The sequence below is a fragment of the Melopsittacus undulatus genome, chromosome 3, assembly GCF_012275295.1.
Source record: "Melopsittacus undulatus isolate bMelUnd1 chromosome 3, bMelUnd1.mat.Z, whole genome shotgun sequence".
In the NCBI taxonomy this organism is placed as follows: Eukaryota; Metazoa; Chordata; class Aves; order Psittaciformes; family Psittaculidae; genus Melopsittacus; species Melopsittacus undulatus.
Genome location: NC_047529.1, coordinates 50,649,352 through 50,677,180, shown reverse-complemented (window position 1 = coordinate 50,677,180; position 27,829 = coordinate 50,649,352). Strand labels below are relative to the sequence as shown.

The 27,829-nt window shown below is 44.2% G+C and overlaps 1 protein-coding gene across 2 annotated transcripts; it reads left to right on the top strand.

Annotated features, from left to right (window-relative positions):
• LOC101870288 (gamma-aminobutyric acid receptor subunit rho-1) lies at window positions 1-27,583 on the top strand. Of its 2 annotated transcripts, XM_005153110.2 has the most exons (10): window positions 1-122; window positions 13,790-13,843; window positions 15,269-15,375; window positions 16,739-16,806; window positions 20,107-20,330; window positions 22,901-22,983; window positions 24,137-24,277; window positions 24,744-24,896; window positions 26,334-26,530; window positions 27,296-27,583. In XM_005153110.2, exons 1-10 carry the CDS (start codon window positions 1-3, stop codon window positions 27,581-27,583), a joined length of 1,437 nt encoding a protein of 478 aa, XP_005153167.1. The 2 variants fall into 2 exon arrangements, with proteins under 2 accessions (XP_005153167.1, XP_005153168.1); XM_005153111.2 differs by lacking the exon at window positions 13,790-13,843.
• The last annotated feature ends 246 nt before the right edge of the window (window positions 27,584-27,829 follow it).

Sequence of the window (27,829 nt, the reverse complement as noted above, 5' to 3'; positions counted from 1 at the left end):
ATGTTGACTGTCCATAAAATGCATTTTAGCATCTTCCTCCTGTTGTGGGGATGGGTTTTATCCACTGAATGCAGAGCCCACAGACAAGGAAAGGAAATACATGAGGTATACAAAAAAGGCAGGTAAGTCTCATTTCTTTACATTTGAATAGCTACAGTATGAACAAATGTAAGATTTCAGGGGAAGATATAATGGCTAAGAGATAATGAAAATTTGCATTTGCAGATTGTGGTGTTTCAGTCACAAGTATTTTTTGTTGCTGGTTTTGCCAATGAATGTTTTGAATGCATTTTCTACTGTGGAAATCTACATTGCTCTCCTGCTCCCAGAAAATGGGTTTCTGACGTATCTGAAAGTTCGAAAGGGTGCAGAAAAAGAAGCATTTGCTTATATTTGTTGTGATTATAATGTGGTAGAGTATTTGCATGAAAGCGGAGAGGAAATTTAGGTCCATGAGGATTGTTGCATTCACTGAAGATTAGATTGACTGGAGATCTCAAAAGAAAACATGCAGAATTTCTTTTATTATTCTCATACTATTTGTTTTATAGAGTTTTTGAGAGGAAAAAGTTAAAGGCTCTCTGCAAACTTCAAGGCTATGGTCAGTTATTAGGGGAAACAGAAAGCTTTCAGTATCGAATGCATGTGTTGAAAATGATTTAAACTATTGTCTATTATCTCTCTTTCATGCAAAGACTGGCATTTTGCTCTCGCTATCTGTAGACAGACATTGTAGGAGGTTTTGAGTTGAGGAAGGTTTTTTGCTACAACTGATTTCTGATTACTTATGTTTAATTTGGGGAATATTTGGAACTCTGCAGGAGGATTTTTATACTCAGGTACGTAACAAGGGGCATCGGAGGGAAAATCCCTTGGATATTTTTTTGAGAACACAGCTGACACATTAGTTTTCTGTCCAAATGCTGTGTACTTCTGCCTGTGACAGACTGAACCTATGTTGTTTCTGCTTTGCTATAGTCACTGTCTCTGTTCTGTAATGACTGTATTGTCATCAATACTGTAATGTGTATTGGGTTGAAATTCAGAAGTGTCACAGTCTTGAGGAATTCAAACCACTCTTGTTATCCTTCAGGACAAATGACTGAAAGGTGGAAGGGATGGCAAGCACAGTGTCTTTTTGTTTTCTTATAGCCTCTTGCAGCAAGTCAGGGCTATATTACAGAGTGACTGCAGTGTCCCAGTTGGCATCTGGGGGGTCCATGAGCCATTTCATACATAGGAAATGGTTTTATCAGTGACACCTGTTTCATGGAGGTATAACTAACAAAATTAATACAGTGTCTCTGTTCATGATCAGCCCACAGAGCATGCGTTATCAGAGACAGTATGGATGCAAGACAGGCATCAAACCTCTGTTTTCACTGAGGCTCCATGACAGTGGCAGCAGAGGTGATATGCTGGCTGTAGAAAAATAAAGGGGTAAGAAGCAAGGTACTGCCGTATGAGCTGAAAAGTGCCCAGCAGATGAATGCACACACGCAGCCATGTTCTTGTTTAGCGTCTTTAGCAGAAACTCCCATCGTACCACACACTTAACAGTGCCAGTGCAATTAAGTCGACAATATAAAAAATTGCAGCAAATCAGTGTTAAAAATACGTGAAAACAGAAGATAAATATCTATTCAGTTTGTGTAGGAAGTGCCTCTTCACCCATGCTTTGTATATACAGTGTAATTGTCCATCAGAAAGCCTCAAGGTGTCGCGGCTCTGAAAAGCTGGGTCCACCTCCCTCCCAATGTGCCCACACTGGCCTTGGAGGTAATCTGTGGCCTATTTCTGCCTCAGTAGAGCAGTACAGATGCTGAGGAGGGGTGGTGAGAGGAGCAAAGCTGTCATGTGGCTGCAGGGTTGTCCATCAGCAGCGTGGTGCTCAGTACAGTGTTTACTTTCCCCTCTGATGGGCTAGGCCATAAGAGACTGATGGCTTTAACAGCCTTATAATTTATAAGGTGAAAAGGGTCATCTGTCTGATTTGGTGCTAAGCACAAGCAACAAAGCCTTCTGTATGAATTGTACAGTGACTCTCTAACTCATGATAATTACCTTCAGTGTCAAGTAAACTCAGAATAGGATCATAGATATTTTTTAACTTCAACTTCCACCCATTTGCTCCTGTTCTACGACAGCTTGTCTCTTCTTCATCCATGTATTTACAGGTGGATCAAACCCCTTTTTCATCTCTGCTTAGATAAATTCAGAAGGTTAAGCTTCTTATATTTGTCAGTGCAGGATGTTTCCCAAGCTTTGACTCAATCATTTTCTTGTTTTCTTCTCACCCTTCACCTCACACTAAACCATATCACCCAAGGCTCTGTCCAACCTGGCCTTGAACACTGACAGGGATAGAGCATTCACAACCTCCCTGGGCAACCCATTCCAGTGCCTCACCACCCTAACAGTAAAGAATTTCTTCCTTAGATCCAATCTAAACTTCCCCTGTTTAAGTTTCAACCCGTTACCCCTTGTCCTATCACTACAGTCCCTAATGAACAGTCCCTCCCCAGCATCTCTGTAGGCCCCCTTCAGATACTGGAAGGCTGCTATGAGGTCTCCATGCAGCCTTCTCTTCTCCAGGCTGAACAGCCCCAACTTTCTCAGCCTGTCTTCATACGGGAGGTGCTCCAGTCCCCTGATCATCCTCCTGGCCCTCCTCTGGACTTGTTCTAACAGTTCCATGTCCTTTTTATGTTGAGGACACCAGAACTGCACACAATACTCCAGGTGAGGTCTGATGAGAGCAGAGTAGAGGGGCAGGATCACCTCCTTTGACCTGCTGGTCACACTTCATTTGATACAGCCCAGAATACAGTTGGCTTTCTGAGCTGTAAGCGCACACTGAACCCGACTCATGTTCAGATTCTCATCAGCCAACACCCCCAGAGCAACCTCAAACCATGGTTGCTTTGCACTTAAGTCGAAGTCAATACCTTTTCCCACCACAGAACTGGATCCTGAAAGAAAAACAGAAGAAGAGGGGATGCTACATAGCATCAAAAAAAGCTTGCAGTGAAGACTGCTCCTGGTCATTTTGATATTGACTCTGTTTCCCCTCCCTTCAACACTCAACCCTGAATATCCATTATGCAGGATAAGAAGTCATAACAATTGACTTTGTTACTCATCTCTAAACACAAGTATCTCTTGCTCCACAGGGCTTGGGGTAAGGACCAGGATGGAAAACCATCCCTTCACTGTAGCCTTTACCTTCTGAAGAGAGCCACAGGCCTCAGTGGAGATTGATGGGGGAAATCTTTCCAAAGTGGAAAAGGGTGTCTCCACCCCACCACAGGATGCTCAGGGTGGCTCCATTTGCATTCATGGCTTCCCTAGCTTCCAGAAGCTCTATAGGAGCACAAAACCCTCCACTTGCCATATTGCCAGGGCTCAGTGCCAGCCACTGGTGCTGGCAGGCAGCACAGGCACCTGCTGTAGAGACCTGCCATCTTGGGTGTGCTGCCAGCATCCCACTGTCCCTGACAGACGCGGTCAGCTTTGCTCCTGATCTTCATGGTGCAGCTGGCAGAGGAAGTACATAGGCTTTTAACTTGTTTCTTTGGATGGTGTTATTCTGCAAGAGTTGCTCTCAAATTAAAACTCTGCACTTTTCAGCCCTGAGGCTTGTCCTTTGACCAGCTCAAATCCAGCAGAGCCCACAGCCTGTGCACTCCTGCTGATGTGGTGGATGGGATGAATAAGGGCCTGAAGGGTCAAACACCTTCTCTGTCACAGTTTTTGGCACTGCAGGTACCCCAAGGCAGCCATTCTAGGATGAGACAGTGCACACTGAAAACAGCAGAGAGCTTTATTGCATGGGACTTATTTCAGAGCCCTCCAATATTGTAATTCACTGCAAAAATGTCTGTGTGCCAGTCAAAGACTCAGCTACTTATTCTTGCTAATCTCCGGCACAAATCGCCTCAAAGGAATTTCACTTCAAAGAGCAGCAATATAAAAATAAAACCTTCCTCACCTTGCAGACCTGCTCACAGTTTGCAGTCAGCCATGTGCAAATCCTGCAGGGTTTGCAAAGCTTTTTACTCCTGTTACATCCACAGTGCCAAAACTCCTACAGGAAGCAGCTGAGATCCGGAGCACCAGTAAGAGGGCTGTCTGCTGCTTTCCCAACTGCTCGGGCTCATGGAAAGCCACCAGGCTGCACAGGGGTCACTAGAAGGATACAAAGGGTCACTAAAGGTTACAACATCGTTATGGCAAAGCCTGTGTTGCTAATTAGACTTGCAGAATCTGTTAGAGAGGATGAGCAATAGTGAAAGAACTGGCCTGGAGCTGAGCCCAGGTTGTTCTGCCAAAGCTAACTGCTGTGAAAAAAATCTCTTTTAACACTAAAATCTCCCTGGACAGTGTTATAACCACCTTTCAGACAAACAGCTCTCAGCAGAAGAGATTTCACTGTAGAAGATCTACAGATCATGCTTGTTTAATCTTAGCTGAGGGACTTGCTGTATGTTTTCAGTCATGTCCCTTCCATTCCCTGGACATTTTATAATCATTTTGCTTCACTCTGGTCTCCAAATAGCAACTCATTTTCTGCTCCGCTAGAGCTCCCTGTCCATGTTTGTATCAGTAAGGGCTATCTTTTACAGCAGCTGAATGACATCTTCTACAATAAGACATGGGCTTGTTATCACAGGGTCTCTGTCATGGCCAAAGATCTTTATGGCATTTTCAGATGTGATTATAATTAGTGATGCACTTCATAAGTGATGGGAACCACCCTGCATCATTATGGTCATAGTTCCTTCCCAGTCCTTTCTCAAAGGCTTAGGATCACACTGAACACTTGCAACATTAGTTACCTTCCCTTGTTTTTGTTGAATTTGAATAGGAGTTCTGTGTTGTCAGCTCCTCCATACGCTGGCTACATTCTGTGTGAGATATCTGCACTCTGTAAATCACATGTGGCTATGCTGGTACCCTCACTGCAGCTGCATCTTACAAGTAGGGCAATTCCTATCTTCTTGCCCTCTTAATGCTTCCTCTAGCTTTATAAATTCATCCCTAACAGGATTTCCTCCTTTACCTCCCAGCAACCCTTAAGCCATTCTCTTGTCCTAGAGTTTTGGTGCCGTATCTTATCTTCAGGATTGATCCTGAAAGCATGTATTTGTATGAACAAATCTTACTAACACAAGCTGTCTTTAAATCAGTCTTCAGAGTGCACAATAAGCCTATAAAATGCCTCTTGAAAGCATTGCCTATAGGACCATAATATCAGTAGGGATCCAGGAGCACCAGCAGCTCTCAAGGCACTGCTTTTGAGGATCAGTAATTTGCGCTGACACCATTTGCACCATCAGTGCTGCGTTTCAAGACACAAACGAGTGTCTCCATCTTCCTTGTTGGTAACTTGCCTTTCCCTTTCTTCCTCTCACCTTCATCTCCTTCACTCCTTTTATTTCCCCTGTTCAAGGTTCCTCCTCTTCTCCATTTTGCTGTTTCTCTATTGCTGTCTCTGGCTCCCTCTGCCCTCCTCTTCACCTGCCTCAGTTACTTGCCCCTAGGCACACCTCTTGCCCCTGTCACACAGCTCTGCCAAGTTTTCTCCTATTGCTTTTAACTCTATTATTCTGTAACTTCCTGTAGTATTCTTCAGTATTCCAGCAACTGTTGCTGCTCTCTGTCTTAGCTCTTCCACCTTCCAGAAATCCTCTTCTTCTGTCCAGCAGTACCCATCTTCTTTGCTATGTTAGACATTAACTTATCTTTTATTGTTGCTTTTTGCTCTTTCTCCCATTTGCCTTTCCACCCATGTTATTCTTTCAAGTAACTTCAGTCATGCAGGACAGCTTGGAAATCTTGACGGTTTTTTTCTCACAACCTGACCAAAAGTGTCCTCTCTCTGCTTATCGTTGCAAATGAAGATGCTTTGAAAATTGTATTTTCTACTTTCATCATTATCACCTTTCATCCTTTCTAAAACTTATTTTGGGTCTACACTTCACACAGCTTCCTATTTCACTCAGGTGATTCATGGCAGAACATAGCCTCTACTGGTACTTCTGTGTCCATATACCCATGTTACCAGCTTACTTTCCTGGCTCACTAATGATACAATACCCAGTCAATGCTGCTACCATGTAACTTGCTCAGGACCAGCAGGTTTGCGTTGTCTTCTAGCCCACCTTACCCCAGTGTGTTTTATGACCTGGTGTGAGGAGACATAACAGACTTCAAAATCCTATTTACAGCCCAGAAAAAAAAATCCAACACAAAACCAAACCAACAAACCCCAACCCAACCAACCAACCAACCAAAAAACCCAACAAAACAAACACACAAACAAAACACACACAAGAACCTCCAGACTGAACCAAACCCAAGGATACTGCAAGGCAGTTTCCTCCCTTCTGAGTTCATATCAATTGTCTGATTTTCTAGTTTTGGGGTTGGAGTCACAACAGAAATGCTATTGTTGGTCTTTCTTCTCACAACTGCCCAGCTGCCTTCCAAACTCACTTGTGTTTTTAGCACTGTCAGGTTTTGATGAGAGTGAATATCACAGCATGACAACATACTGTGTTTGTGTCCTTCCTTTCAAATTTCTTCTCCTTGTTATGTGCTATGGAAAGTCTAGAGCAACACACTCCTGTCACCTTCCCCAGGCCACTCCTGGTTTTATATCATTGCACAATGCCACTTGGTTATTGTTTCCTTTCCCACCCAAAAAGCCCATCTCAAACAGCCTGGAAGCCCTCCCCACCTCTGAGCGCTTTCTCTCTCCTCTTACTCTGCTCTGTCTTTTCCAACTATGGGCACTAGCTATGTGAGATGTGGACATACCTTGGTGTTACTAATAGCACTGAAATGCTTTCTATTTGGTTTGCTGTTTCATCCCCAGTAACAGCTAACCTCCTGCTTGTCTTTCTGAGCACTTTGGGACATTAAGCAAGAAATAGCCGCAATGATACTGAGACATTCCTCCTAAGCAATAACAATTGATTTCTAGACTCATTATCTTAACGTCATTTCTGAAAGTGCAATGGAAATATTTAAAGATACAAAGTACAAAGCAATGTATGCTTTTCTGAATTTGCTAACACTGAATTTCTCTGAAGTCACTCGGCATCATGAGATTCTGTAGTAATTCTCCACCCAGAGTTCTGATTTTGACAGTGAAAACTCTCAATTACCCCTCAGTTTGTTATTTTGCAGCCATTCACATGTGGGGAACTTCCGTCTTTCTGACTCATTGATTTCTTTACAAGTCTCTGGAAAGGAGCTGTTAACACACTTTTGGAAATGGAGGTGCTCTGTGTCATCTTGGTCACCCTCATCTACAAGGTCATTCACTTTTCAGAGAATTCTATTATATTTATAGAGCAAACATCCCTCGAGAAGGTCAAACTGCTTCTCACTCTTCAATATATGTTTATCTGGTGTCTACTGTTAGTGGTTTTATTATATTTGTAGCTAATTTGTCTAGTGGAGCAGCCTGTAGATTCAAGGAGTCCACTTGGAGCTTTCTCCAAAGGAGTGGAAAGTTGTCACCTTCTCCTCCTGTGACACCAAGGACAATTCAAATGCTGGTTCAGTAGTTTCTTACTCAGCTTTCTTCTGGGTAAAAACCTAGGGACTTGTTACTCTTCATTTACTTTCAATCTGTCTCTGGTCCCGTGTCACGAATATTTCTTAACATTGCCCCAACAGCAGAATTGTTGCAATTCTGTATCATTTGTAGTGCAGACGAATTCCTTAATTGCGAATGTTTTTGATTGCCCTTATAAAGACAGAGTGTTTTCATTGCTCTAAGTGATGAAGACAAGTATAGCATCAATAATTAGCTCATTATTCCCCATTCTGTGTTTGTACAACCCTTTCTTGGTATTCCTTACAGTTCTTTGTATTTACTAAAATCCATCTTCTTGACATCAAACCTTTTCTCCAGCATATTAAGGCTGCTTTGAATTCTGATCCTACAACTCAAATACCTGTTCCTCTTCCATGCATGTGTTTTATAATTCTGCCATCTGCATTATTATTGAAAATATTGACTCGTAGTTTCCAGGATGGTATTTATGAAAGGTCATTTAATGTCTCTTGAAAACAAACTAATGGCAGTTCCTCTAACCATGATCTTTCAACCATGCTCGAAGTCACAGTTTCATTTCAACCATATTTCCCTAATTTAGTAATGAAATATTAAAAGCCTCACTCAAATCTACTGTTCCTGCTGCCTACACCAGGGTGGCTAGTCACACTGTCAGAAAGGACATTGGACTGGTTTGACGTCAATTATTGCAAGGATTCACTTTGAGTGGTCTTTATAATCTCATTATCCCTGGGAAGAGCAGACAAGTGGATCGTGAGCTTGCCCCATTTTCTTTCCAAACATCAAAACTCCAACATCCTTATTTTATCTCCTTCTTAAAGACAGGTTTTGTGCTTAACCTCAGGGCTGCCCCTCAGCGACATCACCCATCTGTGAAGACTCCTCAGAGGTACCTGCTTGCAGCTCAGAGACTGTGAAAACTGATGCTCCCGGTGTCCCTACGGAAGTGCCATCAGCCTCTGTTGACTTAAAATACCTCCCATTTATCTAAATACTCCTTAACATGTTCTTTCTTAATACTGTTCTTCCCTGATCCGCACTGCACTCTGCTGACATCTGTTTATAAGTCAACAATTTTCATCAAAGACTAGGGCAGACATGAAACCTTCCAGCATGTTCTGCACTGCCCCATTAATTGCTCCTCTTCATCCATTTCTCTTTTTCACTTAGCTGAGGCCTGGCACTATGTCTGGCAGGATGGACCTCAGTCACAATCCTTCCGCTCCCTCCAACCTTTCCTTTCAACCAGTACAATACAAAACCACCAAACACACCCCCTTGGATGCAATTGGATGCAATTTCTGCCACACAGAGACCCTTTTATTTTTCCAAGATCTGGTACAGTGCCACAACCACCAGTAGCATGACATTTTGTGAACAACCTATATGTGTAGGTTTGTTTCATTTTTCTTCTTTGCCAGTGTCCATGTACAGACAAAGAACAAAGAACATGCTAAATTTAACAGGTATGTATATGTCTCTATGGCCCTGCATAGTCTGCATTCTGAGATTGATCTATATTCCAGTACTACTGGATTAAAATGGGGTTCTCACTGAATTTTCTATGATGCTCAAAAATAAGATGGTAGAACAACTCTGAATACCACCGTTTCTCAGACTTTGTGATGTGAACATTAAAAATAACCCTCTTTCCCTATTTCTGTTCATAGACTTAAACACCTACAATAGCAGTAGGTCACCTTTCTTCACCATCTTTAAACCTAAAAATCACAAAGACATGACCCAATATAATTAAAAGCAAACATGGGCTTACCAAATGCCAAGATGAAATGCATTTCTTGATTAACTTTCCTCAGTTTTTAGTGGCTTGTTTACAGCTCACAACTTTGTAACTCTCCGAGTCTGAGTACAAATTAGTGTGTTTCTATACTACAGTATCCCTGGGAATTAGTATATTACACAGCGCATTGTGTCCCCTGCAGTGCAGTGCTGGATAAGGGCAGCTTTTCAACAGGGCCTTGCCTAGCCATAATTTTATGGGCAGACTGAGGAGAACACACCTCTTGCCATTCTCCTGCCCAGGATGGCACGAAGGCTGTATAGCATAGTGGGTGCAGCACGGGAGGCACTACACAAGGAGCCTACCAGTCTCCACCTAGGGAGGGAGAGCCCAGAGATGAGCGCCATGGCATAGCTGGCAGGGATGGGGGACTTTTCACCACTTTCATTGTTTTCCAATTAAAATTCCTGCTGAAATCTGGCTCAGCAAGCTCCACACCCTCTCTTGCCTTGTGTCAGTGGTAGGAGAAGCTGTGGATCCTCTGCACCACAGGACAGCGTGAGCTGCAGAGCTTGTAGCTACAAAGTTGAGTGTGTGGTGGTTTCAGGGGGTAGGGGGAGAGCGTCCACAGTCTCTGCACCACAGCAGGGGTGGGGGCATCGCCCAAGCATGAGGCACGCAAGGAGGAAACAGGCACTGGGTGTCTCTGCCCCAGTTGTCATCTTCCTGGGGTGGCAGGCACCTCTGCTCAGGGTGGGAGGTTTGGAGTCAGCTGCAGCCAGAGCTGCCAGCCACAATACTGCTGATGACGCAAGTAACCAAAGGGACAGAGATTATGCCACAGCCACTTGTCAACAATATTTCCTGAGACAGGATCTGTTCTGACATCTCTTCCCTCCTCTGCCACCCTAAAGTTACCGTAAGGGATGGAGAGAAGAGGCTGTCCCAGAACTTCATGAAATCTGATAATAATAATAATGTGTTAGTCCAGTTTGCCAAATCCATGAGTACCACTCCTCAAGGATGTCATCCCTTGGACCCAGGAATGGCCGTGTAAATCTGGCTCCATTACTTCAGCAACATACTTTTGCTTATCTCTTGAGGAAAATACATCAGTTCTTGTTTTTCCTGAAGAACTGAAACCGTGTCTTGATTTAACTCCTCAAGGAAGAAATGTTCGCAGATCCTAATGAGATTATTCTAACAAGTGTAAAATAGGTCACTGTCTACTACAGATGCATTGCCTCCCGTAGAGAAAAGAGAGCATCATTTATAGGTGGGAAGAGTATGCTGCATAACTAATTACAAACTAAAATGCCAAGATTGATAGTGACTTCTCTCACAATTGTTATGGTTACTTCCAGAAGCTCTTATTTCAAAGATGAACAATACTATGGGTTTTCTGGTGCACACTGGAAGTGTGGACCTGACACTCCTCTAGCACATGTCCTGTGAAGCCCTGCAACTCTTTTACTGTGTTGGAGTGGCTGTAAGTGCCACAGTAAATCTTGGGCTTAAAAAAAAAACCTTCAGTTGCTTCATTCACCCTCAGCCCCAGCAAGACTCAGATTCTGGGGCAAAAGCATCTCACAATCCCTTGAAGCAGTGGGGGGGACCTGGCAGAATAATGATGGCTTTAGAGAGGTTGCCTCACCCCAGCTGCCATCAGCAGCCTGAGAGCTGATGCTCTAGCAATGCACAACGCACAGGAAGCACTGAGACTAAAATAAATGCCACTGTACTCCAGTTGTTGCTTTTTCATAAAGTGTCTCGGCGAGTTCATGAGCCATGAAATGCCTTTCGGCACTGTAACGGTTGGGAGATAAATATTGACACTGCAGGGGGAAAGCAAGGTTGTTCATTGTTCAGTGTACTTCACCTCAGGAGTTATTGGTTAGTTCTAAAGACAGCCTGTCACCCCAGTGAAGGCAGGGGCAGTACTGTCACACTGTGTGGCTGCAGTGGCAAACAGTTGTGCTGAGCAATCTGTGAGCAATGTCTGGGATGAACCTCCTGAGTGCAGCTGCCACAAACACTCAGGGACAGCAGATGTGTGAGGGCAAGCTGTAGTGGCGTGCCATTGATTCACAGCCTGAATGGGCAGGCTAATGGGAAACCATGATGGAGCTGCCATTGATCACTTAGCCAGCAGAGCACTCCCCAGGAACTGGACCAGAAAAGCTATTTATTGAACAGAAAGAAATGAGGCTTCAAAAGGCAGTAACTGGGGAATGACTGTCAACAGGTAAAGAATGTTTTGCTGACACAGGAGGGGGCAGGAGAGTGGGGAAGGCTTGGTAACCTCAGAGCTGTGACAAGGGGAATGGGACTGTCAAAAAGCCAGGGGGAGGACATGAATCAAGGCAAAAATGAAGAGAAAGTCTGGAACATGAGGGACTTTAGTCATAGAAACATACAAGCATAGAATGGTTTGGATTGTGAGGGACCTGAAACATCAACTAGTTCCAACAGACGATTGTCCTTCTTATGCTGGGGCCCCAGTGCTGAACGCAGTACAGCAAGTGGGGTCTCATCAGAGCAGAGTAGAGGGGCAGGATCACCTCCCTCAACCTGCTGGTCACATTTCTTTTGATGCAGACCAGGATACAGTTGGCTTTCTGGGTGCAAGCACACATTGCCAAGTCACATTGAGCTTCTTATCAATCAAAACCCCCAAGTCCTTCTCCTCAAGGCTGCTCTCAACCCATTCTCTGCCCAACCTGTATTTGCGTTGGGATCGCCCTGACCCATGTGTAAATCTTTGCACTTCAGTTTGTTGAACGTCATGAGGTTCGCACAAGTGTACCTCTCAAGCCTGTCAAAGTCCCTGATTTATTTATGCTGGTTTGTAATAAGGAAATAAAGTTTCGAGGCAGTGGAGAACCACCTGGAAGAAATAAGGGGAGCCACCTGGGGTTGCCGGGTGCAGAGGATGGGGAGGATTTAGCCACAGATCCTTGATGGCTATGCTTTGAAAGCTCCCTTAACAGGCAGGATAAGGCCAGGGCCAACAGAAAGCATTAGATAAGCTCTACAAAGAGAAATTGAAATTAGAAATTGCAAGAACATGCCTGCTTCATCCCTGTTTGAATACCAACATTATTCCTGAACAGCCAAGAGTTTACTAGGGCATTTTAAAGTCATGTAAGTCAGTCAGCTTGTTGCCAAAATCTGCTTATCCCAAAACACATGAAATTACTTCCTGACAGCCAGTGGATGAGAAGCAGGCAGCAGTGAGACATGTCAGCAGCAGTCCAAGGGCGCATTGACAAGGCAGAAGATTCCAGAAAGCACATTTTGCATTTGCGAGTGCATTTTGCTGCATGATGCCTAGGTCCAAGAGTGCCTAAGAAGCTGTTCCTTGCAACAGCAATGTTGCTGCATGGCCCAAGGCCATGTGTTCTGTCTGTGGGCTTATTCCCACAAGCAGAAGAAGAGCAGAAAACATCCCACTTGGCCAACACTTTGCTTCAGGATGAGTCAATGATACAGCCTGGTGTGCCCACTGCTAGCCTGGGAGATGTGGAGCCTGCCTGCTTCTCTGTGGCAGCAGGAAGATGAATTTTCCTCCAGTGCTATTGACTTTCATAGAGTTCCCAACCCTGGCAGAAATCATCCTGCATGGCCTCAGCTCACCAAAGGGATGATGGTGCTCAGGTGGTGACACAAAAGGAGTTTTGCTGCTGTATCTTCAGAGGGGTTTGAAATGGATGTTAATGGGCAGAAAGTCTCATTAGTAGAGGTGATTAGAGTTAGTTTTAATTACAGAGAGAAGATAATTTTTTTCAACTTTTAATTAAGGATGAGTTAGAACTGTTACAGCTGTTAGTGCTTACATTGCTAAAAGCAATATTGTTTCCTGTAATGATAAAGTAAAATGTTGACCAAACACCTGAGAGGAGTGTTCGTAGCATCCAGCTGGGGGACAGTATAAAACCAAAAACAAGTTCTTTACCTTTTCCCTCCCTGGAATACTTTGCAAAGGTTTTGTTCTCATGAACACATGCAGCCACCTCTGGTGAGTAGATGCAGCTCTGTACTCTCCACTGGCAGAGGCTCCTGGGCAGCCCACCCTGGCCCGTGCAGCATGTCCTCATTCCAGGGTCCCTCTTGGTGCTAGCTATGGCAGTGGAAGGAGGGAGGTGAGCTGCCTGCCTGTGTCCTTTGCCAGGAAGTCAAAACCAGTGGTGTCCCACCTTCCAAATTCATCACTCCTCTCCTTTGTCCCTGTCTAGCCTGTGAGCCCCCTATCCCACTACCCTCCACACCTTCTGCCATGCATTTGACTGACACAGGCCTTTGGTAAAAAGGTAAATAAAAGGTAAAAGCTGTTTCACACATGTGACAGAAGGTAACACCATGGGGTCCGGTCCTTCCTGCTGCTCTTCCTTCCTGATGCCCACACCACCTGCCTGTGACTGTCTGTCTCAGCACTCTGTTTTCCTGTTTCCATGCAGCCGGCCGCAGCGGCAGCGACGGGAGGCCCATGGTGAGGGACACAAGCAAGGCAGGTAGGTGAAACTCAGCCTTCCCTCCAAGCATCCCTTGTGCAGAGCTGAGCACGCCTCGCGGGCTGTCCATCACACCACTCATCCCTCTGCCACTGCAGGGAAAAAGCACAGTCAAGTCTGCTCACAAAGGTTTTGCAGTGACTTGCTAATATCTCTCCCATACCTCCGCAGGGTATGAATCTTCCCCAATACATGCTCACAATGCCTACAGGTCTTTCAGAGACTAAGATAAATCTAAACCAGAAGCAGGGGACACCTTTCAAAATGCCTGAGGGATATTCATTACTAGAGCTCACTAACGGAGGTAGATGACTTCCTATTCCTAGAAACTATTAAAATGAGACTGAGCATCTTCCCAAGATACTCCATAGTCCAGATAAAGCTCTGGATTTGAGAGATGAGTCACTGATAACACCACTTAAGTCTCTGTTAGGAAATCGTTGTATTGGCTTCTTGGGGTACAACTGCCCAAGAGTCAGTGAGAAGTACAGCATGGCAAAGCAGTCTCATTTAGGAGGAGCTTTATCTCAGGAACATTGCCTATCAAGTTGCTTTGTTTTCATTTGATCTGTTTCTGTTTTGTCTTGTGAATATTCAGACAAGTGCCTCTCTGACCATGCCATCTTTTCTTACACTGAGAACCAGCAAAACCTTTCCTCCTGTTTCTGGGCCCTCCTGCTGCCCAAGTGGCTGACGTGTAGCTCACTCTGAGGGCAGCAAGACTTACCCTACATGATGGAGCAACCAAGAAGCTGCAGCCACCACCATTCCAGCCAAACACTGGGAGAGCTTTACAGCATGTTGCACCTTGGATGTGGAGGAGGAGTGGAACATCCTCTGCCCAGGATCTGGTTCAACTCCAGCAGTTTCTGGAATGACCCTCCCAGGCTCTAATGCTCCATTTTATCCTTGCTAGAAATCTGGGGCAGGAGCTAATAATTTTATCCCAAGTTAGGGGATGGCCTGCCTCCTGGCCTGCTTCCCAGCCTGTCTCTATTTTGTTCCTGGGCAACAGCCAGTAGCTTATTTGGTATATTGTTTCCCTAACTCCTGGCCTCATGGCGCATCACAACTCAATGTCAGAAATGCCTCTTCCTGTTTATATTTCCCCACTGACCCACACACACCATTCCTCTAGCCCACACCTCGAAGGATTGTCTCCAAACTGTGCTATAAACAGGGGTAATCTTACAGAGGCAAAATGTCACCAAACAAATGTTTTCTCAGTGCCAGAATTACCGCAGGTGCCTAAGCTGTATGGGGAGTGCAGGGATCATGTATTAGTGACACACTGCTGGCCATTGAAGCAGTCGCGTGATTATGGTCTATGGTGTAAGTGGTCTGAGGGGTAACGAAGCTAGATGGGTGCATGCTTCTCACAGGCACTACTCAGGGCTCACAACTGTGCTTCTCTCTTCCTCATAGCCCAATCCTAAAACGAAGCCCTGACATCACCAAATCTCCCCTGACAAAGTCAGAGCAGCTGCTGCGAATAGATGACCATGACTTCAGCATGAGACCAGGGTTTGGAGGTATGAAACGTGCACATTTGTCATTGGTGCTGTTTTACGCTGTCACTTCTTTATACTGTAGCATGTACTCAGGTGAACAAGCAGATTGGCAAGCAGAGCATTTTCCATCTCTAATTTTTGTTATTTTGTGTTGCGACTTCATTGCATGCTCAGGTGGAGAGGGGTGCAGTGATATAGCCTTTTTCCTTGGATGAGCAAATAGTGGGCTCAAAGGCATGGAAATGTGATTACAGACAATATGATATTCCTGGTATTCAACGACACTTTCTTTTGATAAAAATCTGCAAATACACCTTATGTTTATCCCCGGATGATGGGAAATTCTAACATTTCACCTCACTACAGTGATGTGTGTGCATAATCAAATAATGTACCGTGTTTACTGACCTGGCCATTTCATTTGTAACCCAAAAGCAAATATAGTTACTGTTAATGCTTGCTCTTAGTTTTGTGGTTGTGTGGTAGAGCAACAGAAGCTTTCAGGGAAATGGATGAAGGAGAACACATTTTCTTTCAGCCCATCAGATTAGAGAATGTTGTAATTTATCTACCCTTTCTGGCTGACAGATGGTCATTCAAATCCAGGATACCATTATGTACTCTGATGGAAGAAGATTTTACTGCTAAATGCTCAATATACCAAATACCAGCATGTTCAATTAATTTAAAAAGGTTTCAGTTTCATCGCAGTCTGGTAATGTGAGCATTATTTGTCTTGACAGAGCTCCCGCAGTGTAATTGCCAGAGGTATACAAGAGCCAGTCAAAGCCTGGAGAAGGGAGAAAAGATCAAAATCCCTATTACACGGAGTCGCAGTCAGACCTCTGGGGAGCCCCAGGCTCAGTGGCACATGCCTGTGTCTTGCAACACATCCCTTCCCATCACCCTGTCTTTTCCACAGCTGAGCAATGGGTGATGTGAAAATCAAATACACAGAGTAGCTGGCTCTCAGAGGTGTTACTAGTCTGAGAGGAAAGCAGAAGTGAGGAAGAAATTTGGAGTAACTCTCCCACATTCCCTTAGCTGCGCCAACACTATCCATGTAAAAGGATATTCTACTGGGTACCTGTCTTGAGAGCCGTGGACCCAAGCGCTAGAGCTAAAAGCAATGAAAATTGCATTTAAGTTTTTATGGGACATGTGTAGGATGACACAATAAAAACATAAAGCCTACAAAAGGTCCATGTCATTGCTGATTTTGGTTAAGTTTTTATTATTAATTCCAATAATTTCTACTTCCAATTTGTGTATCGTCATTTCTATTTCATACCGAGCATCTATTTTTGTCTCTAAGATATGAAAGCCAGAGGATTATTTTGTCTCATCAGGTTTATATTCTGCAAACTTTCAATTTCCCCCCTAGGCCCTGCAATTCCTGTTGGGGTGGATGTTCAAGTTGAAAGTCTGGACAGCATTTCTGAGGTGGACATGGTAAGAGTCACAGAAGAGCTAAGGTCAGATGGGACTTCTGGAGACTGCCTGGCCCAAACCCTGCTGATAACAGGGCCAGCTAGAGCAGGCTGCCTGGGTTTGTCTCTGTGGGATTTGAATACCTCCAAGGTATTCAAATTCACTTCACAGCCTTTGAGGGGCAGATTCATGTTTGATCTACATCTGCTGACCATTATTTCTGTTGATCTCATTATACCATTTCATCTCCCTTTAAGCAGAAGGCACAAACCTGACATTCTCTTCTCGAAGACAAGATGATACAACACTGCCAGGACTGTACCAAAAGATGTGGGTTTTTACATATTCTTAAGAAGTGATGACAGGTTTAAAAGTTCTGAAGAGACCAATTAATGTGTTGGTTTTAAAGCCCTTTGATATACTGCAGACACAGGCTCACTTCAGCCATGTCCTGAGGTGGTCGGGGGCCAGCTAGCTCCCAACCAGAAGTCATGAACCATCCAGAGAGCAGCGCTCATTCAGACTGTTAAGTCCTGCTCTCAAAGAGCAGCCACAATGAGCTCCGAGGGGAGAAGTTTCTCCAGAACTTGCCTTTTGGCACATTAGCAGTTTTATCACCCCAGCCATGTGCTGGCAACCAGTGTAAGGCTCTGTTGGTTATTAGGTTTTTGCTATGAATTCCACACTTACTATAGCTCATATATATATATATATATACAATATCTACACACTAATAGTGAAGTAGGATTTCAGGGGCATGCAGGACGAATACTAGTGCTCGGCACAGGATAATTTCTGTACTGAGTCTCTGTTCTTCGTTTCCTACCATAAAATTAGTAATGTAAACCCAGTCAGTTTTCAAATGCTCTCAAAAGAGTGCAGATTTTGGTCTTGATGACTTTTGCTGGAAGGGCTTTTTTTATCACCAAACACTGCTGAAAGCAAGATGTTATTCCCGCAGGAGATTTTCCGTGGGAAGATTCTCCATGCATACAGGATATGTAAACAACAGCCTGTGCAGAAGAGCAGGAACATAGAAAGGGAACAGCTATTTCAGCTTTTGAGTGAGCTGGGTATCTACAGTCAAACAATGACTTGCAGGGTACAGCAGGGTTGCAATGCTGAGGCATATAAGGATGCGCATTCCCCCCAGACCTGGGGAGCCCTCCAGATGGCTCTTCTGTCTCCAGTGCTCTCAGCATTCTGCCTGCCAGCCATGGAGACTCTGGGATTTCACCTCTCCTGGGATGGTCCCAGCACTTCTGGTTGAGGAGAAAGCTTGTGAATGTGGCCAGAGAGCCCCTGAAAAGCTTTGGAACTTGAAAGCAAAGAGAAAGAACTTATCATTAAGGATTTAAAAGTAAAAATAAAGCATCAAACACGCTCATTTTTTAAGCAAGCATTATGATTTTGAGCAGCTTCTCTTGGTTTTTTGAATACTGCCCCTGCACATCATGCTGCAAACATCCAGTAATACACAGGGAAAAACACTGTATGGCCTCCGGTAAAAAACGATTCAGGGTCAATATTGGCTATTCACAAAACAATGATGGAGAAGACTTTTTATTGTCAGAATCAATTCATTTTAACTTGTACAGCTTTATAGAAGAAAGCCATAGCGGTTTGCAAGACCATTGCTTGTTTTTGAAAGAAGGGACAGCAGTGACAGAGATATTCAGTCTGCACTAAATCAAAGCTTGAGGAGTTACATATATCAGTGTTTCCTTCTTTTTCTCTTACTTTCTGACTATTTGCAAGGAAGTGGTAAAATAATAGTGGACATTATGAAATTTCATTAGGATGTTAGAAATCAGATTATTTTTTTCCCCAATTAATTTGAAAACTTACAAATATCTATTACAAGCCAGAGACTCTGTGTCCTGGTTTTGTCTGAGATAGCGTTAATTTTCTTCCTAGTAGCTGGTGCAGTGCTGTGTTTTAGCTTTAGTCTGAGAACAGTGCTGGTAGCACACCCATGTTTTAGTTGTTGCTCCGTAATGCTTACCCTGATCAAGGACTTTCCAATCTCATGCTCTGCCAGTGAGGAGGGGCAGAGGAAGCTTGGAGGAATCAGAGACAGGACACCTGATCCAAACTAGCCAAAGAGATATTCCATATCACAGCACATCATACCCACTATATAAACTAGGGGCAGTTATACAGAAGGGCAGATCGCTGCTTGGGTCAGACTGGGTATCGGTCAGTGGGTGGTGGGCAATTGTATTGTGCATCACTGGTGTTTCTGGAGTTTTAGCCCTTTGCCTTTTCTCTTTTTTTATTATTATTATTATTAAATTTTACTCCATTTTCACTATTTATCTGCTCAATCCATGAGGTTTATCTTTTATTTTTTCCCCTTTATGAAGCATTCCCAAGAATTATATTGGCTTCTAGTATTATAATAGCACAGGATGCAAGTAACAAACCACTTCTGCTGAAAAAAAACTGCAGAACCCCCCATATTTCAAAATGCTTGGAAAGTGCTGTGGAGAAAAAATTCAATTGTCAAATAATTAAAAAAAAACAGCACCCCAAACTTATCTGACTTCTACCTCAGACACCAGGGCTGACTTACGAGCCTCAGGCACTTCCCTCTGTTTATGGGCAATATACTATGCTACACGCAAAGATATTGTGCCTTTAAACACTTGTACTTGAGGTCATCTTCAGATATGTGAGGTCTTCCTTTGAAATCAGGAATAAGGCAAACCCAAGTGTATGTGCCTCTGGGGTCTGATTCCAAATACAACAGAGCTCAAAGAGAAGGAGCATGCCTCTGGTCTAAGAGTACAATGTGTGGGGAGAAACAGCAGAGAAACCTATTTTGGTCAAATACTGAGTCAAAAAGAATTCAGTGGCTGTGCTGGCAGAAGAGCTCTCACTGCAACATGCTATTCCAGCTGCCTGGGGGCAGTTGCCGGAGCAGTATGAAGGGCAATGCAGGCAGCAAATGCTTCTTCACAGGTGGGTCCAGAAATGCAGCATCATATAGGACTGTGGGATTAAGTGGTTGGCAGCACTCTCCACATACCGCTGCCTCAGCATGTCTGCCTTTTTGTCCCTGGAGTAGCTGCAGACATCAAAATGCAGTATTTGCATTTCAGAGGTGCATTCACTGCCTGCATGGCCTCTGATTCCTGAATACAATAAGTCAGTCTGACCTGGGGAATAAACAAGCTGCAGCCAGTCATGTCCCCTGCAGCTCAGGGGGTGGATGTTCCTTCAGGAATGGTACTTTACAGCTTGTGATTTGTCCCAGAGAGGAGAAATCACTGCTATGTCAATAAGGTGTATGCTGTGACACAAGCCTGTTTGTTGCAGGACTTCACCATGACCCTTTACCTAAGGCACTACTGGAAAGATGAGAGACTGTCCTTCCCCAGCACCAACAACCAAAGCATGACCTTTGATGGCAGGCTGGTGAAGAAAATCTGGGTCCCTGACATGTTCTTTGTCCACTCCAAGCGTTCTTTCATCCACGACACCACCACAGACAATGTCATGCTGCGGGTCCAGCCAGATGGGAAGGTACTTTACAGCCTCAGGTAAAGTCAATGGGAGTTATTAGTGGAGTGTGAGAGAAAATGGTCTGATTGATTCCTGTATAGTGCTTTTGCATGACTTCATACTGAAAAAAAAGGCCTAACAAAGAATGAATGTGCTGACTATCCACCGACATCTGAGTCCCTGTGCAAGTTCATTAAGTGCTTGTCGCAGGAAGTCAATCTCTATGCTGATGTTGCTGCTTCCACCAGTGTGCTTTTGCCTTGTGTACACTGTTATCCAGTGCTCCTGCTGTCAGAAAGCTGTAGCCAGATGTCATAGTCCCCTTGGGGCATCTCGCTGGGGACCAGTGAGCTGTGGGGCACACTGATGAAGAGGCAAGGCACGATGCGAGGAAGAGAGCAGTTTCTGGTAATAAACAGAAGTCCAATGCAGCTATAGTTATCCACTGTACAACAAAGTCCCTGGGCCTAGCAAAACGTGCAATTTCTATTCTAATAGGTAATTCTGAAGAAACATAAATTATACCAAGCACAACTTGAGCTTCATGATAAGCAACAAACCACCTATGTCTGAACATTATTAAAGCAGGAATTTTTTCTTTCTGATAACTAACACTTTCATACTTGGAGAACCTTCATACTTTTATACTAGGTGGGGAGCATCTGTCAGTCTCCAAAAGAAACTAAAATCAGTGCTTTAGTTTTCCTTGGCTGCAGCTCCACTCAGTTAGAAAACAAGTCTTGCCAAATGACCCGTAAGAACCTATTAGAGAGGAAATTGCTGTACAATGTTCGGATGCAAGAATGTCAACAGCCTCCACAGCAATGACATAGTAAAACACATACTAAATAAACAAAGCATCAGATGACAGATAATGTATTCTGAAGGACAAAAGAGGATGAAAATCTGACTGATAGGAGGTCAACATCAGCAAAATGCATACATAGGTTTAACTAATAATAGGATTGCAGAAACTGTGAAGACCTTTAAGTGCATTTTATACAGCAACCTTAGGAGTGGAGGAGGTAGAGCTGAGCCTGCCATCAAGTGAGAAATTCATCTTCACAGCCTGCTGCTGGGGTGTTTTGTGATTTTATGAAAGAAAGGGAAGCAAATAAAGTCCTGATTCCCTGTGGGGTATCAGTTTGACAAGAATTTTCTTGTTCTATGACATTTTTATCTTCCTGTACATTGGAATTCAAAGTCTGAAGAATATCTACCTTCTCCTTATTAAAGCTATTTCTTCACTCTGCGCATTAGACAAGTTCATGTATTCCTTCATCCTTTGCAAAGTTTGCTCAGGTCCTTAGTACAATAAGAAAAAAGACAATAAAATATCTTATTGCTGCATGATACCAATTACCTGCACAGCAAGGCTTTATGATGTCTAAAGATGGGAATAGAAGAAGATCAAACTACTGAGATCCTGCCATGCACAGTCTTGTGCTTAAACAGTTGTCCTTTATGAAATGGTGGTGAATGTCTTGAATAGCAAATCGACAAAGTTTAATTATTTCATTCAGTGGTGACTGTAGGTTGGAGTGCTTGATGAACACTGGGGAAGTATTAATGCTGGTCTCCCTTTAGGAGCAAATGGGTCATTGCTACCTGCCTGCCTTTGCTGAATACCTTTGCCTGTAGATTGTATTTTTCCTTGGTGTCTACCTTTTTAAGGTTCTTCACCAGACTTTGTCTCCTCTTGTCTCGAAAACCACTGTAGACCTCACTGGCACCTAAACAACAAGTCTGAGCCAAGAACTTGCACACAAAGACTAAATCCAGATAGGAAAGCAACATCAGTAACAGCCTGCACTTGCAGAAGGACTACTAACATAAGGGACTGCACTGTGTTTTTATCATTATGTGACGGATGTCTGTTTACCATTAGCACTGCTATAATTCATTAATTCTTTCTCCATTATGACTTACACTTCTATATTCATTTACTTGCATAGAGTTCAAGATAGTTGAGTCAAGATTCATGGACATTTCCAGTGCAGACACAAAATCATGCTGTTAAAAATGAGATAATGAGACTAGAGCAAGACCAGAGCTTTTGATTGATGGGGAAGGGCATTTCAATGGTCTTTGTAGCATACCAGCTCCAGCATTGCCTGTGCCCTCTGGTGGCTGATACCCATGTGTGGTCACTGGATTCTCATTTAGCAGCTGGAAAACCAGAGTGCAGAGAAAAAAACCTACCTGCATCCCTCATGCCGCTAGGATGGCTTTGAAAAATATGACATTATTTTACCATACAAAGCATCCCCTGAAAGCACAAATCTCTGGAGAGGGATGTTGGCTGATACTTAAAGAGGAAGAAGGTCCCTCTCTGCCCTTTCCCATTTTCTCCTCCAGTATTTTTGTCATCTAATAGCAATTTGTCATGGCCTAACTTTCTAGTCACCTCTTCTAACACTGGTTTGCTTGGAAGAAAAAATGGCTTTAATTAAATTGGAATGGCTTTATCTGAGTGGAAGGTGCTTGTTTTCAGTGGACTGTTACTGGCCAGGTAGTTACTTAATAAGAAGCCCAAACTCACAGCTTTATTATTTTACAGTCACATAAAAAGACAAGTTTTTAATGGAGTGGGTTTTATTATTCCTAGAGTGACAGTAACAGCAATGTGCAACATGGATTTTAGCCGCTTCCCACTGGACACACAGACATGTTCCCTGGAGATTGAAAGCTGTAAGTAAAGTGAAGGGTAGCCAAGGGCTGCACCCTATGGGCACCCAAACTGTATTTCATTATATGAATAATTATACCTATAATTAAATTGTTGCTGCATGCATGCGGGCTCTCACCAAAGTCACTGCAACACTAAGAGGAACTCCTTGCCCCTATTTTTTCACTGGAATTAGATGGTGTTTGCAACAATGCATTGCTTTGAAAAACCAGCTGTGAGCACTGTCTTGCAGTGTCCCTGCATCAGGCTGCCACACTGCCACCGCATCCCCAGGGCCACATCCCTGCAAGTCAGCAGTCCCCAGCTGCATCTGCTTGCCCATGTCCCCCCAGACACATAAATAAATGGCCCTACACCCTTCTTGCAAACCATCTGCTCATCTGTGGTGTAGCAACCATGGTGGGGCACTGACATCAGTCACCTTCCTCTTATGTTTGTTACACCTGCTTGAGACAAATGCAGCTTATACCCACATGTAGCTCCTTTGTCCCAGGTGTGATGTACATATGAATTAGCTAGATTGCAAACAGAAACATTTTAAACTTCACCCTTCTTAGGAGGTTTTCACTTCTCCTTCATAAAATTGCAGTAAGAAATTATAATCTTAATTCTGTTTTAAAGCATTTATGTGTGATTTTTTTTTTTCTCCCTGCCTGGGAAGAGCTGCTACTGAACCTATCTGAAAGGATTAACATTGCTATATTTCCATATGGATCATAACAGCAAGACCTGTAATGTTCATGTGTGCACAGAGGGAGAAAGCTTACCCAAGAGGTTTTCCTCCTGCGTGCCTCAGACCATCAGTAGACTGCTCCTCCTGTTACCCTAAGCAGGCCCTTTCCTCTAAGGCTCCTTTCTTTTCTTCTGATTTTAGGACATTTAGAAAGGACAATTTTTGTGTGGGTACCCAACATACGTATTATGTGAGTGAAATTCTGACATGCTGTGTGTCAGGCCTGAGGGCTGTGGCAAGGAGCAAGCCCCCTCCTTGCCGCAGACATACCCACCATTGGCACGGCTCTCAGCTAGGTGATGGCATTTGGCCTTCTCAGCCAGGACCCCACAGGTAGCCTGGAGGGTGTGTGGGGACACACTGGGCTGTGGGTGTGACATCTCAGTGCAATGGCACTGCACAGGTTCGCTTTGCTGCCCTAGATGCCTACACTGAAGATGACCTTATGCTCTACTGGAAGAATGGGAACGATTCCCTAAAAACAGATGAGAGGATATCGCTGTCCCAGTTCCTGATCCAGGAGTTTCACACCACCACAAAGCTTGCCTTTTACAGCAGCACAGGTGAGAACCAGAGTGTCTGACAGAGTGGGCTAGGGGAAAAAGGGGTGCAAGCTGTCCCTTCAGACCTTGGCCATGAAGGATTATCCATTGGGAGGCCTCTCTGTGGCCCATGAGACTTGCCTCTTTTCTATGCTGAAGCTGCTGTCCCTGCCACAGACTTCTATCTTGATAGTTATATAGTCTGGAAAGACAATTCTTCTTCAAGATCACACCAAACTTTAACAAGAATGAAACTCTTCAGGTGCACAGGTTATATTGTCTGCTCTCAAAGTTATGGTCCTGAAAGACGCTTTGACTTTTATAGCTGGTTCCGTGAGGAGCCCTTTCTGTAAACTGCAATTATCTGTGATCATTAACAGTGTTTTTCTAAAAGCAAATGAGGCGCTTTTCCCCTAAATGCAGCATGACCTTACCTGAAAGTACTTTGGTATAGGTGTGACTTCTCTTTTCCTTCTCTGTTACACAGGGTGGTATAATCGCCTCTACATAAACTTCACTTTACGCAGACACATCTTCTTCTTCTTGCTCCAAACCTACTTCCCTGCCACCCTCATGGTCATGCTGTCCTGGGTGTCCTTCTGGATTGACCGACGAGCAGTTCCTGCCAGAGTCCCATTAGGTAAAAACCAACCTTGCAGTCAGCAGACCCAAGAGACAATTGCTGCAGCTGCAGCCTTGACCATCAAGATGAAATCCCCTGTGCTGAGCACTGCCCCCATTGCCTTGTGGCACAGAAATCTGCTATGCCACACGTGTGTCCCCCATGCAGGGGCCTGGCCCTGGTACAAGCTCTCCATCTGCCCTGCAGTACCAAGCAATTACCTTCCCTGCTTGCACACTGCAGTGTGAGGGATTCAGGTTTCCATTTTGCAACATCTTTCAGACAGATGAAGCCATATGTCAGAGCAGCCACCATGGGAGCAGAACTGTGATAGGGATATAAATCTTCCAAAGCAGGTGCCTTGCCCTCAGCAAAGTGCTGTTTATGTTTTCCAGACTTTGAGACCCAAGCTTGTTTCTGATTACTCCAGGCAACACACACATCAGGATTTTATTTATTGTTAAAATCATATTCCTCAGTGAAGAGGATATATAGAGACATAATGGAGATGGCAAATGGGGCAGTTATCCATGTCTGTGTTTAGAAACAGCATCCATTGCCTTGAGACCTCATTAAAAGCAGCATAAGGGCTTGGGCTATGGCATTTTGGAAGATATAGGCACTGCCTTTAGCAACACTCTTTAGTACACAGATACTCCTGCGAATTCAGTCCTTTATGCTTATATACATCATTTTAACTTTCAAAGGGATCATAAATGTGACATAATTAGCCCCTGAAATAAGAGGATCACAGAAAGCCTCCCTCAGAGCCAGGATAACACTGAATTACAAGGGTTCTTGCCTTTGCTGATGTGCTTGTTGTGCTCACCCACAGTGTAACATGGGGCAATGTTGCCCTGTGGGACCCCATTAGTCTCTGCTCTTGCTCCAGGGAAGGCACAGACCAGGGTGAGTGACTTCCCTCAAAGCAGCACTTCCTAGGAGCAGATGGAAAACAGGCCTGTAGATATGGGTGGAAGCAGTAGCAGCAGCAGATGGGCTTCATGTGTGTTCATGCTGTGGAGGGGCTGAACTAGAAGGTGGGGTACTCAGGATCATAGAGTCATAGAATATCCCAAGTTGGAAGGGACCCATAAGGAGCACTGAGTCCAACTCAATGTACTTGTACCCTGCAGGGACAGACTGTCCTGAGCCTGGAGATGGGGTGCAGCCAGCACCTGGTCAAAGCACTGCTGCCTGGCCATGGGGTAGGAGGCTGGTGGTGTGGTGAGGAACCAGGCTGGTGACACCCTGAGACCAGAGCTAACGCTGTTTTCACCAAAAAGGCAAGAAAACCTAAGTTAGAAATCAGGGCTTCCTGGACCCTCTCGGGCAGTGACACCCATCACCTGGCTGTGAATAACCATACTGAAATGTGATTGTAACAACAGCTCTATTTGTGATAAGAGTCTGGCTTCACAGAGTCTTACGGTCTCTCTGCTGGTGTATTCCCAGGCATAACCACTGTGCTGACCATGTCCACGATCATCACTGGGGTGAATGCCTCCATGCCTCGTGTTTCCTACATCAAAGCAGTTGACATCTACCTGTGGGTCAGTTTTGTGTTTGTCTTCCTCTCGGTGCTGGAATACGCGGCTGTGAATTACCTGACTACGGTGCAGGAGCGGAAGGAGAGGAAACTGCGGGACAAGGTGAGATTTTCTATCTCTAATGCAGCTTTATGTCCCTGGGAAAAGACACGGCAAATGCTTGGGAATGTTCAAAACCTTGCAGCTACAGTGTGCTGCTCCCAGCTGCCTGGGGAGAATGCAGCAGCAGAAAGACACCAGCAGAGAAGTGTTCCAGGTTATAGACTATCCATATCCAAGCTCACTGCTCCAGAGTCTGAGGTTGCTGGTTCCCTGTACATATAGTTCTCCACCACCTGTATAAATGGAGTAGGGTTTAGGATTTTACCTTTAAGTGTTCTTTATATTGAGGACCCAGGCCTGTGAATATCATCAGATGGATACTGCGTTTTGTACTTTACATAACTTTTCTCCAGGCATAGCCTGAACCTACACAATGGGCCAAATTTTTCCCTCCTGCTTTTCTTACATGTAATTATAACCACCTAAAATTTCAGCTTCATCTCTTCAAATGGGGCAGACCTCACACATTCCTCCTTGTGGTTTCCCCCGTCCTCTGATTTTCTTACCTTTTAGCATTCACTTATACCCTGATAGCTGGGCTGAAGCCAAATGAGCTTTTCCACAGCCAGCCCCACTCTCTCCCTGACTACACTGTGTCTTGCAGGCACAAAAATGGAGAAGGAAAAAGCTGCTGATCCTTTAGTTCTCCCTTTTGTGTCCCAGCAGCCTGAATTCCTCAGGCTTCTCTCCTCTGTTTCTATAAGAAGAAAAGGGGTATCTGTGTATAGCTGGACACTAGAACCCATCCTGTACTTGTGTCCACAGCTTCCCTGTGCTTGCAGCCTACCTCAGCCGCGGCCCATGATGATGGACGGCAGTTACAACGACGGGGATGTGAATGAACTGGGGCACTACATGTCTGAGAATGGAGACAAACCAGACCGAATGATGGTGCAGCTGGCACTGGGGTCTGAGAGGGGCTCGGGCAGGAGGAAAAACCAGAGATACGTCAGCATGCGGATTGACACTCATGCCATTGACAAGTACTCCAGGATAATATTCCCTGGTGCATACATCCTATTTAACTTGATATACTGGTCCATTTTTTCATAAACATACCTAAGTCCTGTAGTCACAGAGCATTGTGACATTCAATGAAAGTACAGTCTCATAGGCTAACAGATAAAACTCACTTGTGGCATAAATAAATGTGCGAGTTATTGTGCATTTCAGCAAAATAGAGGCAATACGATCGGAAGTTTTATACTTACTTAAAGTTGTGCTACATTCCTTCTTGTGCCTCACAGGCCACTGTAAACTATTTTAATAAGTGACTATAATTGCCAGTTGCTTATATAT